Below are 12,094 nucleotides of genomic sequence, written 5' to 3'. Positions count from 1 at the left end.
CTTTCAGTGTCAGAAGCATCAGTCTTTTGATCAACGTGGCGATTCTTCCGCGTGATTTTCAGATGCTGCTCACAATCCTTTTTGCTCTAATTTAGATCGGCTCGTATTTCTTGCTCACATCCTCCGTGTGGCTGAGTATTCGCGAATGCGCGCTTAGCTGTAATTCTGCGTTGCCGATTCTAACGGTTGTTATGGTAACCGTGTAGTATGAGTTTAGAGGAGGTGACTTGTAACTTGTTGAAAATGGGCGCCATCTTATCGTGTCCTCGAGTGTATAAAATGACTTGATGATTGTGCTGTTAACACTTTCTATATGTATAGGCGGCAACATACTGCGTGTCTTCACTTTGCGAGATATTATGTTGATTTACTAGATTTTCTCAAGTTCATGGATTCACCAATTTCCCCTTGTTTCACAACGAAACGGGATAATGGTTCAACCGTAATGTTTGACATCTCCCAATGAGTCAGGTTCATACTGTTGTGATCTCTAGGAGGGAAACCCACATATATGGCACCATTGATTCTCATCTGGTCATTTTCTGTTTTTAAGAGGAAAAAAGGGGGCAAAAAACGACTTTTTCTCTAATCTCACGTTAATTTTCATACCGGATCCCACATTCTTTTCGTTATATTGCATCTCCCGACTGAATGTAATTAATTTAAAATAATTGCCTAGGACAGTGTGGTGTGTGGGTTCACTCAACTTGTTAATCAGTCTCAACTCGTAGTAAATTCATGATTAATGACTTCTAGCTGCAACAAATTTACATCGGCTCTTTTTTCATAGGAAACAAGTTAAGTCCCAGTCTGCGTTCATGCCATTGGGTTGCATGGAGTTCAGTTTTTCAATCCAGTAGGTTTCCCTCTGAAGCAACATTTTATTCAGATTCCCCCCCCCATGTCTTGGGGTTTTCACTTGTTCAAGAATGATGAACATGATCTGGGCAATGTTATGTCTCTCTTTCTTGAAACGTGTAACTGGAGACTTTATGGCACCCGTCCTTATGTTTGACTTATGTTCTGCCCATCTTGTTTTTGCTTTTCTCATTGTCATTCCTACATAGTATATTCTGCATGGCCATCTTATACCGTATATTACATTTTTAGAATCACATGTAGAAGAGTGATGAAGATTCATGTTGTATCCTTTATGGGGATGGGTGATGGTGTTCCCCTTGATTAAATTGTTGCATGAGCAGAAGCCCGCCAAAAGACAGTGAACAAAGAAGGCGAACCTAGTTTGCCGTGCAAAGTAAAACACAAGAAGGACTTTAACAAAAAGAAATGGCGAATAAACCCAACCGGAGCCAAAAGAAAGACGATTTGGTCAAGCGGGTTTATGTTCAAGGCTAATATAATAGCCAAGAACAGTACCACGTTTATCTAATATAATAGCGGTAGAAAAGTTAGGGCAGATACCACTGCCACCAGCCAAGTCTAAATGTTAAAAGAGCGAACCAATGCTCTAGGAGGTACAGATAAAAAGGGATATGAATTAACCCTTTCCAGTACTCCATGGAAGATGGGGTGTACTGGATCTGTGGTCGATTGACTAAGTAAAGTTAATGGTCACTTTACCCTTTTCTGGGGGACGGTAGTCGCTGCAGAAATGGAGTCGAGGGAGTCTCAAAGATAACCCTGTGCCACGGCACTGAAGGTGCTGTGTGACACACAAAAAGTAGGGGGCTACTGAAGTGGTGTACTTCAGAGTCCACAATCACAAAAACAGGTAGAAACACATAGCAAAACACAGGTAAGAGTGGGGAAAAGCTCTCACTCTTACAAAGTGGAAAAAAATAAACTCCAGAAGTCCAGCAAAGCTGCTGGGGGGCTCACTAGGTGAGGGAAATTAGCCATAAATGAGAATTCTCCCTAACACTCCTCACCACATTGATTTATACATGCTGTCTGTTCAGACCGTAAGCATAAAACTCCTGTGTACCATGGCTCAGTGTTTGGCTTGTGGTATTGTTTGTTTTGTGAAACACTACAAAAAATGTGTGATTTCCTAACTGCAAGAGTCGGGGAAATGTAGCAGAGCATTGTTTCTCTCAAAATTAATAGAAGCCATTGCTGTACCAAGCAAACCATGTCCACCACATACGTTTTTTTTCAGTCATTTCCCTTTTTTTTCCCCAAACTATGGAATGTTCCCCTACCTAGTTGTTGCCTGACCTGCGCAAATCACCCCTCCGAAACTTGGAATTTTGTCTACTTTTCAGAAATGTATGCCTTTCCATCTTCCAATTCGGCTTTCCTACCCTTTTCTTCCATTTCGTCCACGCATGTCCAATTGGCAAAATGGCCAAAATCGCCTACCTCTCACAAAACGGTTGATAACCACATCAAAGTATTTTTTTTTTCGTTTCCACTCAATCTGTTCTTGAAAGCCATGAAATTGGGGAATTCAGCACAGCAAACCATTTTTTCCTAGCTCTTACAAGGAAAACCACAGGCTTTTATGTACATCAGTGTATTGGCATTTTTTGAAAAAACCCAACATTTTCGCCCTTTTTGGTTATTTTCTCTGACCCCCCTACAGCAACCTAGGATTCCTGGGTGGCATTACAACCGCCTACATGTGGGGAAAAAAAGGGGCCAAATTTGGCTGAGATATCTCATTAACAAAAAAATTACAAAGCATTGAAAGTCGACATACCGAAATCACCAAAAAGGCATTGGCAGGGGGGGGGGGGAGGGGTCGGGGGAAGGGGGGGGGCGGGGAGGGGGGTGTGGTGGGGGGGTGAGGGGTTAGGGGAGGGGGGTGTGGTGGGGGGGAGGGGGGTAGGGCAGGGGGTAGAACCCATGGCACTTAAAGGGTTAAGAATTCAAAAGCCGGGAGACTCTGGGCATGTTGAAACTTGTCTACCATCTGCACAATGTGATGAGCCTTCACCCTGGGAGGCGAGCACTTCCACTGACGTGCCCAACACAGCCCTGATGTACTGGAGCTGTTGAGAAGGTGTCAGCTGCGACTTCTTGAAATTTAGGGAGAAGCTCAGCCTGTGGAGGGAGCGGCAGGTGAGACCGAGGTGATCCAATGCTTGCTCGGGAGACCGCGCATGGATCAGTCAGTCGTACAGGTAGGGGTAAACATGAATCCCCCCCTCGCCTGAGATACGCTGCCACCGCCGCCACCACCACCAGCTTCGTGAAGACCCTCAGGGCGGAGGTGAATCCGAAGGGCAGGATCCGAAACTGAAATTTCAAGTCGCCAGCCACAAAACTCTGGTACTTTCTGTGCTTTGGATGAATCGGCACATGAAAGCAAGCATCCTGTAGGTCCAGAGACACCAACCAATTCTGAAGTTGAAGGGCCTGGAGGACTTGAGAACGAGTGACCATCCTGAACCTGTCCTTCCTGAGAAGTTTGTTCAACCATCGCAACTCCAGGATGGGTCTCAATCCCCAGTCTTACTTTGGAATCAAAAAATAAGGGGAATACCATCCCTTGTTCCTCTCTGCTACAAGCACCAGTTCTATAGTGCCTTTTTCTAGAAGGGTCAAGATTTCCTGCACAAGGAGCGGATCCGGAAGCTTCAAAGAGAGATTCCCTGGTGGATTGTTGTGAGGCCGCTTTAGGAAGGGAAGACAGTAGCCGTGGGCGATAGTCTCCAGAACCCACGCATCCAAAGTAATGGCTTGCCACTCTTCGAGATGCTGAGACAGTCTGCCCCCAACCGGCGAACCATGGGACATGGCCTCATGACTGTTTTGGAGCAGCTGTGGCAGCGCCTGAAGGCAACGAGGCAGCTACCTGAGCGGCTTTGGCACCTCTATTTCCCCGCCCACCACGGATACTTTTTCACTGGCCCCTTTGACTGGTGGCTCCTCTCGTTCTACCAAAGGAGGAGTATTAACAACAAAAAACCTCCCCTCCACTGCTGTCCCCTAGGACAAAAAGATAGAGGTTGATGCACAGCTGCGCTTAAAGATTTTGCCGCAGCTTTGGAGGTCTGCAACCTCTCAAGGCTCTCGTCAGCCTTGCTGCCAAACAAATGCACGCCATCAAAGGGAATGTTCAAAAGACAGGCTTGCACATCCCGAGCAAAACCCGACTTTCCCAACAATGCAAATCTCCGTAGAATGGTGCTTACAGCGATGGACCGGTTAACACTGTCAGCTGTGTCCAAACCCAACCGAAGGGATTCACACATGGAATCCTTGCCATCTTGCACGAGAGCAAGGAAACCATCCCTTTGAGATGAAAAGGTAATACCGAGTTAGAGGACGAACCTTTATCTGAAATGTCAGATCATTTTGTACAAAATCTTCAGGAGGACTGGACCAGCCTAGATACTCCATGACCCTAGCCATGAGCCTCCTGTAAGATGACTCAGCGTGAGCCTCATGCCTGCCAAATTTCACTTCCAGAGAAGTGCCCAGCCCACTGGCATCATGAAGGGTTTGCCTCAACTCCTCCAATTGACTGTCTCCAGAAAAGACAGGAGCCACATAAGACTCACAGGGTCCTCAGAGTCAGACCTTTCCTCCTCCTCATATATATTGTCCAGAGGGAGGTAAAAACCCTGCCTCGGGACAGAAGAGGGTCTGGAGTCCACCACAGGCCTCACAGACTTAGCGGTAGCCTTCCTTGGAGGATCCACCGTATAAGGGGATCTATGTGATGCGACCGCAGCTGATTTTGCTGCGGCTGAAATGTTTGCATGTGAAATGTACAAACCACAAAAGGTTAGTACATTTCCCATGCAAACACACGTTCATAACCCCTATGTACCCTAACCCCCACCCATGACACCCCCCCACACACGCCCACCCACAACATACCCACACCCCACTTACCTGTCATTGCGTCACCCTGTGTACCTAAAGCGCCAGTTCCCTTTCACTTCCGTGATCGGGAACCTGTGCCGCAAGGTCCTTTTCTTTTACTTTTTATTATTTGTTCGGGAGCTGCAGGAGTTTCCTCCGCAACCCCCGCTCAGTATACACACAGTATAGTGAGAAGGGTGTTGCGGGGGATAGCCCCGAAGCCCCCACAGTCTTTTTTTATATACTTACCTACAATGCTACCACCAAAGGTTTGAACTTTTGGTGTTCGAACCTTTGGTGGTAGCATTTTTCTGTCTTTTTGTACGGTCGGACCTTTTGTTTTTGGTCCGATCGTACAAACCCTATCAGGGACCACCAACGGTAAATTTGGGGCACAAATAATTTGGGGCAAAAATCCCCCAAGGCGTCGGGGGTGCCGAAGGCTTCAACACCGAGAGCGTTGACCGCTTCGGCGTCAAGAGTTCCGAAGGCTTTGGCGTCGACAATGTTGCCGATGGCGCTGGCGGCTCATAAGAAGGCAAAGCCTCGATATCCGAGTCCGACAGACACTGCGCCGACAGAGTCGACGCAGGCTTCGAACCCTTAGCAGGTTTCTGCGGTCTCGCTGGGGACGAGGACCGAGACCTGGAAGCACATCACTTGCGACTGGAACCGTGCGCTGCGATTGGAAAATCGCCAACATCTGCTCCTTAAAGGCAGCCCATTCCTCCGGAGTCGAAGACTTTGTAGGGCATGCCACTTTCCTCGCGGCACCATCCTCCGAGGAGGACAAGGAATGCGACTGGTGACAGCGCTTCCTAGAATGCCGGGACGAGGAAGAAGAATGGTGGGAACCACTTCGGGTCCAAGATCCCCCGGCCTCCTCCTGATGCGGAGAATCGCCTATCAAGTCGTCGGTGTAAACCCCCTTGGACAATTTATAGTTTCGGGACTTACTGGTTTTAGAACCCCTACCCACCTGAAGCTTCCCCTTACACTTCTGCAAGGCTTTGGCAGTCAGTGACTGGCATTTTGAACAGTCGGTGTCCTGACTCTCGCCCAGGCACCACAAACAAATGTGATGTGGGTCGGTGATCGACATTTAAGACTTGCAGTCCCGGCAAGTCTTGAAGCCAGACTGCAGAGTCGGAGGGGTCAAAGAAGACATCACTACGATGAAACACACGAGGCGCTTTACTCACTCACTTAACTCACAATACCCTCCCCAACCCCCTAAGTATGGGCTACTCCATAGAGCAATCCACATTACTGCAATATAGTGTGAATTTGTTATCTAACCAGGAACACATTCAAGAGCATGCATATTCTGGAGAACCTCAGAGCCTTCTCTGATGAATTTCAAAACTGCTATCAGAAAATGCCCAAGATAACTGGTTAAGCCAAACCAAACATACCACGCATTCAACAGATTTCCAAAGGCACCAATACACATTCAGGTGAACAGCAATGAAGAACACAACTATGCAGAGATAACTATGTGCAGATGGCCCTCAGCTGCCTGCTGTCTACGACCCAACTTCTCCCAGCTCATTCCGCAAAGCATCATCCTCCACTTCTAAGACTACCACGAGGATAGTGTCACTTTTTAAAGTAACATATCAAATGCCCACCCATGGACGTTAAGGCTCTAATAGAATCGGCATTAGCCAGTTTATTTATCATCCATACTGGGGTAAGAACGTCTTTAACAGTTAAATCTAACACTAATAAACTGGTAAACTATCACCAGATATTTCTTTGCCGGAACTTTACTTTTTTGATCTTTTTTTTGTTTCAACTTAGTTACAACAAGCTTTGGATTACCCATCACCTCAGTGAGGGTTAAAATGAAGCTCAAATAAGGCACTGAATCAGTGATGCAGGAGTGCCCCAGTCAGAACACCTTGATCATGGTTTAGCAGTGTTCTAAGCTCGGATATAGTGAATTAATACCCTGCTTTTCACCCCTTCACAATCAAGTGAGGTTGTTACAATGTGATTTTTTAATTACTTTGATTACTTAATTCATTGAAATAATTGTAAAACTGAGGTAAATGCATGAAACGTATCTAATCGCTTCTATGTATTTGCCATACACAAGTAACTTGCAGATTCATACACAGCTAAACAAAGCAGCAGGTTAGATGAACTGCAATACACTTACCACGTATTCAGCTCAGTCTCCTCCTGTTCCCATTTTGCAAACCTGCCTGTAGTATCAGTCGGAGGTCGGAGAATATCCTTCACATTTAAAAAGAATTCCTAAATAAAAATATCGATTGTTAGGTCAACATGTGTTCCAGAACTGGAAGTATATTGAAATTTGAAAAGCTGGTTGTTCCCATCCACTGACCATCCCAGGGCAAAGATAAACAGGCTGAACAACGCGCTTAACAAGTATTACAGCAATACATACATTTTATATCAAATGGTATAAATGTACAAGCTTAATTATGCTGTTTTTATCCATTATACACTTTTGCAAGACAACTGTTGGCGGGCATATTGTGAACCATAGATTAACAGTAACGCATTACATCAAATCATTTGAGGGACAAAGTTTTTCTAAAAGAACTTAACCGTCATTTGCAAAACACGTTGCCGTGTCAAGCATTTAATATGCGAGAATGACAGATAATTAAAAAACGAGTTAAAGTACAAAACAAAGTTGTCTGAATATCATCAACTAGGTCCTTCCCCTAATATCGCCCTTCAAAACCTTGGGACTGTGATAGCCACTGGACTCCAAGGTTAACTGCAAGCTACCTACTTCCATGCAGAGATGAAGGGACCGCTTGTTTGTTTTTTCAGTGCATAAGCTTGCTCAGAGTGTCAGGATGTGAGCAGGACACACATGATATGGAAAGTGAATGGCAGTTTTCTGTCCATCCCTTCTTTTAGTAAACCCATTAGGGACGCACATTTCACTACCACTGTACTATTGAAGGTTCTATTTACAGTCCCAGTCTGCCAGGAAAATATATACAGACAAAGATTATTAGACCAGATATGTTCCGTTATTGCACATTGGAGGGATACAATATGCCCCCGGATGGCTCAACATAAATGCAATTGCACAGAGTTTTGGATGTCCATGGTATCAGTGCAATTTGAATAATTTGGCCAGTTTTTACAGCCTAGCAAAGGCCAGACGCAATATCTAAATTCACAGGGAAGAAACCATGGAAGAGGGCCTTTAATGAAATCCACCACTGCTCTTATCTGACGTGTAAACACTCAAGGCATTGTGCATGCCAGAAATGTCATGAGATATTCGGCATGCATGAGATGAGGTTTCATTTCATGGTGTTTAATTGCACAGATGCAGTGACCCTCCATTACACTTCTGCACAATGCAAGGCAGGGGTTAGAATGACTCCGGGGTAGTTAGGCTGCTGAGCGAGATATAGGTTGGACTACTGTCTTGTATATTCCCCACATGCTCAGAAAGTGCATGTTCTTCAGAACGAGAGAGAGACAGAGAGAGAGAGAGAGAGAGAGAATGTATAGATTAGATGATTCACATAGGCTGACATCTAGTGGAAGCTACAGAGTATTAGAGTTTGATTTTTGAAACTCGAAAATGGGTGTCGACACAGGGCGTGCAGTAATACTATCCCTAGTGTGACGTCCACTGTACCCATGAACCCTCACGCGTGTAGGACCCTCAGATTGTATTTTTTCTGAAATGAGGTAGCATGAGAAGTAGCGCGAGTACAGATTATCCAAGCAGATAGATAAGACTACAAGCATCCATGCGCCTTCTCTCAGAGGGGAAGAAGGGCGGGCGCATATGAAACTAAGCAGATACAAGCAACAGAAATATGATTATGGTGAGTAATGTATGCCTTCTGAGGCTTGTGGAATCTGCTTAGATCACATGCTGTGCATAGATTAGCGAGCAGTGTTATAAGAAGGAAGTGGGATGTGAGAAGGGTCATGAGCGAACAGATGTCTTAGAACCACTTGTCCCACTTGAGTATCTGTCTTGGAATGAGGGTCAATGCAGTAGTGCTGAGTAAAAGTGAATAGAGCTCCAAGTAGCTACTTTGCAAATGGTGTCAAGGGGTACATTTGCAATGAAAGCCAGAGTGGCCCCAGTGCCTCTTGTAGAGGGGCCTCTTGGCATAAAAGGCAGAGTTTTTTCAGAAAGGGAGTAACACAGCTGGATACATTGGACTATCCATTTCGAAATGGCACCTTTAGAGATGCAATCTCCTTCTCTGCCTGTAGCTACCGAGACAAACAGTTGGTCTGTTTTCCTTAGCGGTCTGGTCTTGTCTACATAGTAGAGGACCGCTCTTCGCACATCAGTGTGTAGTTTCACCTTAGCGGAGCTTTTGGGTTCTTGGAAGAAGGCCGGTAGCTCAATGGACTGGTTAACGTGGAATTTAGAAATTAACCTAGGTGAGAACCTAGGATGAGTTCCTAGAACCAGTTAATCCTTATGAACAGTAAAGAAAGGATCCTGCACTGACAGAGCCTCAATTTCACTGACCCTTCTTATGGATGTAATGGCTACTAAGAAGGCAGTTTTATAGGTCAGGTGTTTGAGACTGGCTTTATGCATGGGTTCAAAGGGGGAGGGGGCATGAGTTTAGAAAGCACCACATTAAGGTCCCATCCTGGTGGTGGGTTAGAAATTGGATGGTGAAGTCTCTTTACCCCTTCCATAAATGCTTTAACCACTGGTACTTTCCACCATGACACCTTGTTATGGGAGGTGGTGTAGGCTGACAGCGCCGCCAGGTGTACCTTGAGTGAATTAAAAACCAATCTTGCGTCCAGCAGGTGGAGCATGTAGGTGACAATACTGGAAGGAGTGCAATCAACCCGGGTTGATATGTTTATTCTGGCACCAGATAACGAATCTCTTCCATTTATCAAAGTAACAGTGTCTTGTGTTTGGTTTCCTTGATTCTTTTAGGATATCCATACATCTCTGTGGTAGATTGAGATGGCCAAACTCTATGACTTCAGGAGCCATGCTGCCAAGTTCATTGAACTGGGTTGAGGATGCACTGTCTGACCTTGGTGCTGGGATAGTAGGTTGTGCCAGCACGGGAGTCTGATGGGTTCGCACACTGCTAGTCTGCGTAGGTGGGGGAACCAGGTTTGTCTTGCCCACATGGGAGCAACTAGGACGAGCGTCATCGATTCCCTGTTCATCTTGTTCACCACTTTCCTGATGAGAGGAGTTGGTGGAAAAGCGTACGCAAACATCCCTGACCAGTTCATCCACAGGGCGTTCCCCTGGGAGTCTGGTTGGGGGAACCTGGATGCGAATCCTAGGCATTGTGTTTTCGCTTGTGGCGTGTAGGTCTATATTGGGGAAACCCTACTGTGAGAAGAGGTCTTCTACGACCTCTCTGTGTAGACACCATTTGTGTTCTTCTGGGAGGGGATCTCTGCTTAAAGCGTCTGCTAGTGAATTGAGATCCCCTGGAACATGTTGAGATGACAGGTAAATGTTCTGTCTGAGTGCCCATGTCCAAATGTTCTGGGCAAGCCTGGACAGATTTGGCGAACAAGTTCCTCCCTGTTTGTTTAGGTAAAACATAGCTGTTGTCAGGAACTGCACTGACAGGTTCAACAGGTAGGGCTCGAACGCTTGAAGCGCACTGAATACTGCCAGAAGCTCTAGCAGATTGATATGATTCTTGGCCACTGAGTGAGACCAGAGACCCTGAGCTGTGTGGTGGAGATGGTGTGCTCCCCACCCTGACAGGGATGCGTCTGTTGTGATTACAGCCTGTACCTCGGGATCGTAAAAGTGTTTCCCCTTTGACAGGTTTTCTCTTGTCCACCAGTGAAGACTTTGTACAAGTGTTGGCTAAACGACCACTAGATCGTTCCACTGACCACTTGCCTGAGACCACCGTTTCGCCAACCATTTTTGCATGGGACGCATGCGCAGGCGCGCGTGGGGGACCAGGTAAATACATGATGCCATCATGCCCAGCAAACGCATCGCTTTGCGCACCGTTATCTGGCGACCGGCCTGATATAGCAGAATTTGCAGCATTCGATTCCGAATTCTTTCCTCTGATGGAAAGGCCAACCCTTCTTGTGTGTTTAGGACAGCTGCTAGGAAGTGTTTGGAGGTGCTTGGCACCAGAATTTACTTTTTCTCGTTTATGGAGAAACCCAATTCGAAGAGGAGGTCGATAGTGCTTTGAATATTTGATCTGCAAATTACTGGGGTCTCCCCCGTGATGAGCCAGTCGTCCGTCCAGGTAAGGGTACACTGGGATTGCCTCCCTGCGTAGGTGTGCCACTACCACAGCCAGTACCTTGGTGAATACCCTTGGAGCCGAGGCTATACCGAAGGGCAGTACCTTGAACTGGTAGTGCTGACTGTCCACCTTGAAGCGCAAGAATCTTCTGTGCGCTGGGAACATGGAAATATGAAAATAGGCATCTTTCATGTCCAATGTTGCCATGTAATCCCGCTTTTTTAGGTGGGGGATTACCTCTTGGATAGTAGTCATGCAAAACTTTTGGGGCTTGACATACTTGTTTGCAGGCCGTAAATCCAATACTGGGCGCATTGTCAAATCTTTTTTTGGGACTCGGAAGTAAGTTGAATAAATACCCTTGTTTACCTGGTGTGCCGGGACGAGTTCTATCGCGTCCTTTGCTAGAAGATTGCCGATCTCTTTGAGGAGGATCTTCTGGTGGTCTAATGAATGTACTTTTTGATGAGGAGGGTGGTTTCGGGGACGCTCTTAACAGTTCTATGCAGTATCCTGCGGACACTGTGGACAGCACCCATCTGTCTGATGTAATCGCTTCCCAAGCTTGGGTGAAGTTGGAAATGCGTCCCCCTACTGGGGATGCGTGAGAAGGGACCCTGAACGGAACGTCACTGTTTAGCGGGAGGCGTGCCGCCGCCTCGATTGGGGCTGCCTCTACCCTTACCACGTCCCCTCTTGTTACGTCTGCCATAACCTTGGGTAGCCTGCTGGTTGTTGTTATTCCATGGTGTGCCCTGCCCCTGGGAGTAGTTGGAACCTCTTTGTGAGTTTTGGCCGCGTGGGCGACGTAAATTGCCATTCCCTCTTTGATTAGGGGGTTTGTTGGTTAACTGGCCCAGGGATTTGAGAGTCTTGTATTCATCTTTTGCATTTTTTAAGGCGTCCTCTACCGCCTTACCAACCAGTAGATCAGGCTCCACCAGTTTGTCTATTAAGGATGCTTGAGTTTCAGTTTAAACCCAGATTGTCTTAACCAAGCATGTCTTTTGATAACAGTGCACTCTGCTATCAGTCTGCCGGCGTTACCCGCAGCATCAAAGGTTGCCTTAAGGATGCAACCG

The 12,094-nt window shown here is 46.4% G+C and overlaps 1 protein-coding gene across 2 annotated transcripts in view; it reads right to left on the bottom strand.

The window, feature by feature from the left end:
- The window catches only part of CARS1 (cysteinyl-tRNA synthetase 1), a 1,125,505-nt gene that overhangs the window by 333,784 nt on the left and 779,627 nt on the right, over positions 1–12,094 (bottom strand). For both annotated transcript variants that reach the window (XM_069624151.1, XM_069624150.1), the window contains one exon: positions 6,941–7,038. In XM_069624151.1, coding sequence (XP_069480252.1) covers positions 6,941–7,038 — 98 coding nt within the window. The remainder of the gene's footprint in view (positions 1–6,940; positions 7,039–12,094) is intronic.

Source organism: Ambystoma mexicanum, chromosome 11, assembly GCF_040938575.1.
Source record: "Ambystoma mexicanum isolate Mex_15411 chromosome 11, UKY_AmexF1_1, whole genome shotgun sequence".
Taxonomy (NCBI): domain Eukaryota; kingdom Metazoa; phylum Chordata; class Amphibia; order Caudata; family Ambystomatidae; genus Ambystoma; species Ambystoma mexicanum.
Note: the sequence above shows the minus strand (reverse complement) of the source record. Positions and strands in the feature narration are given on the sequence as shown.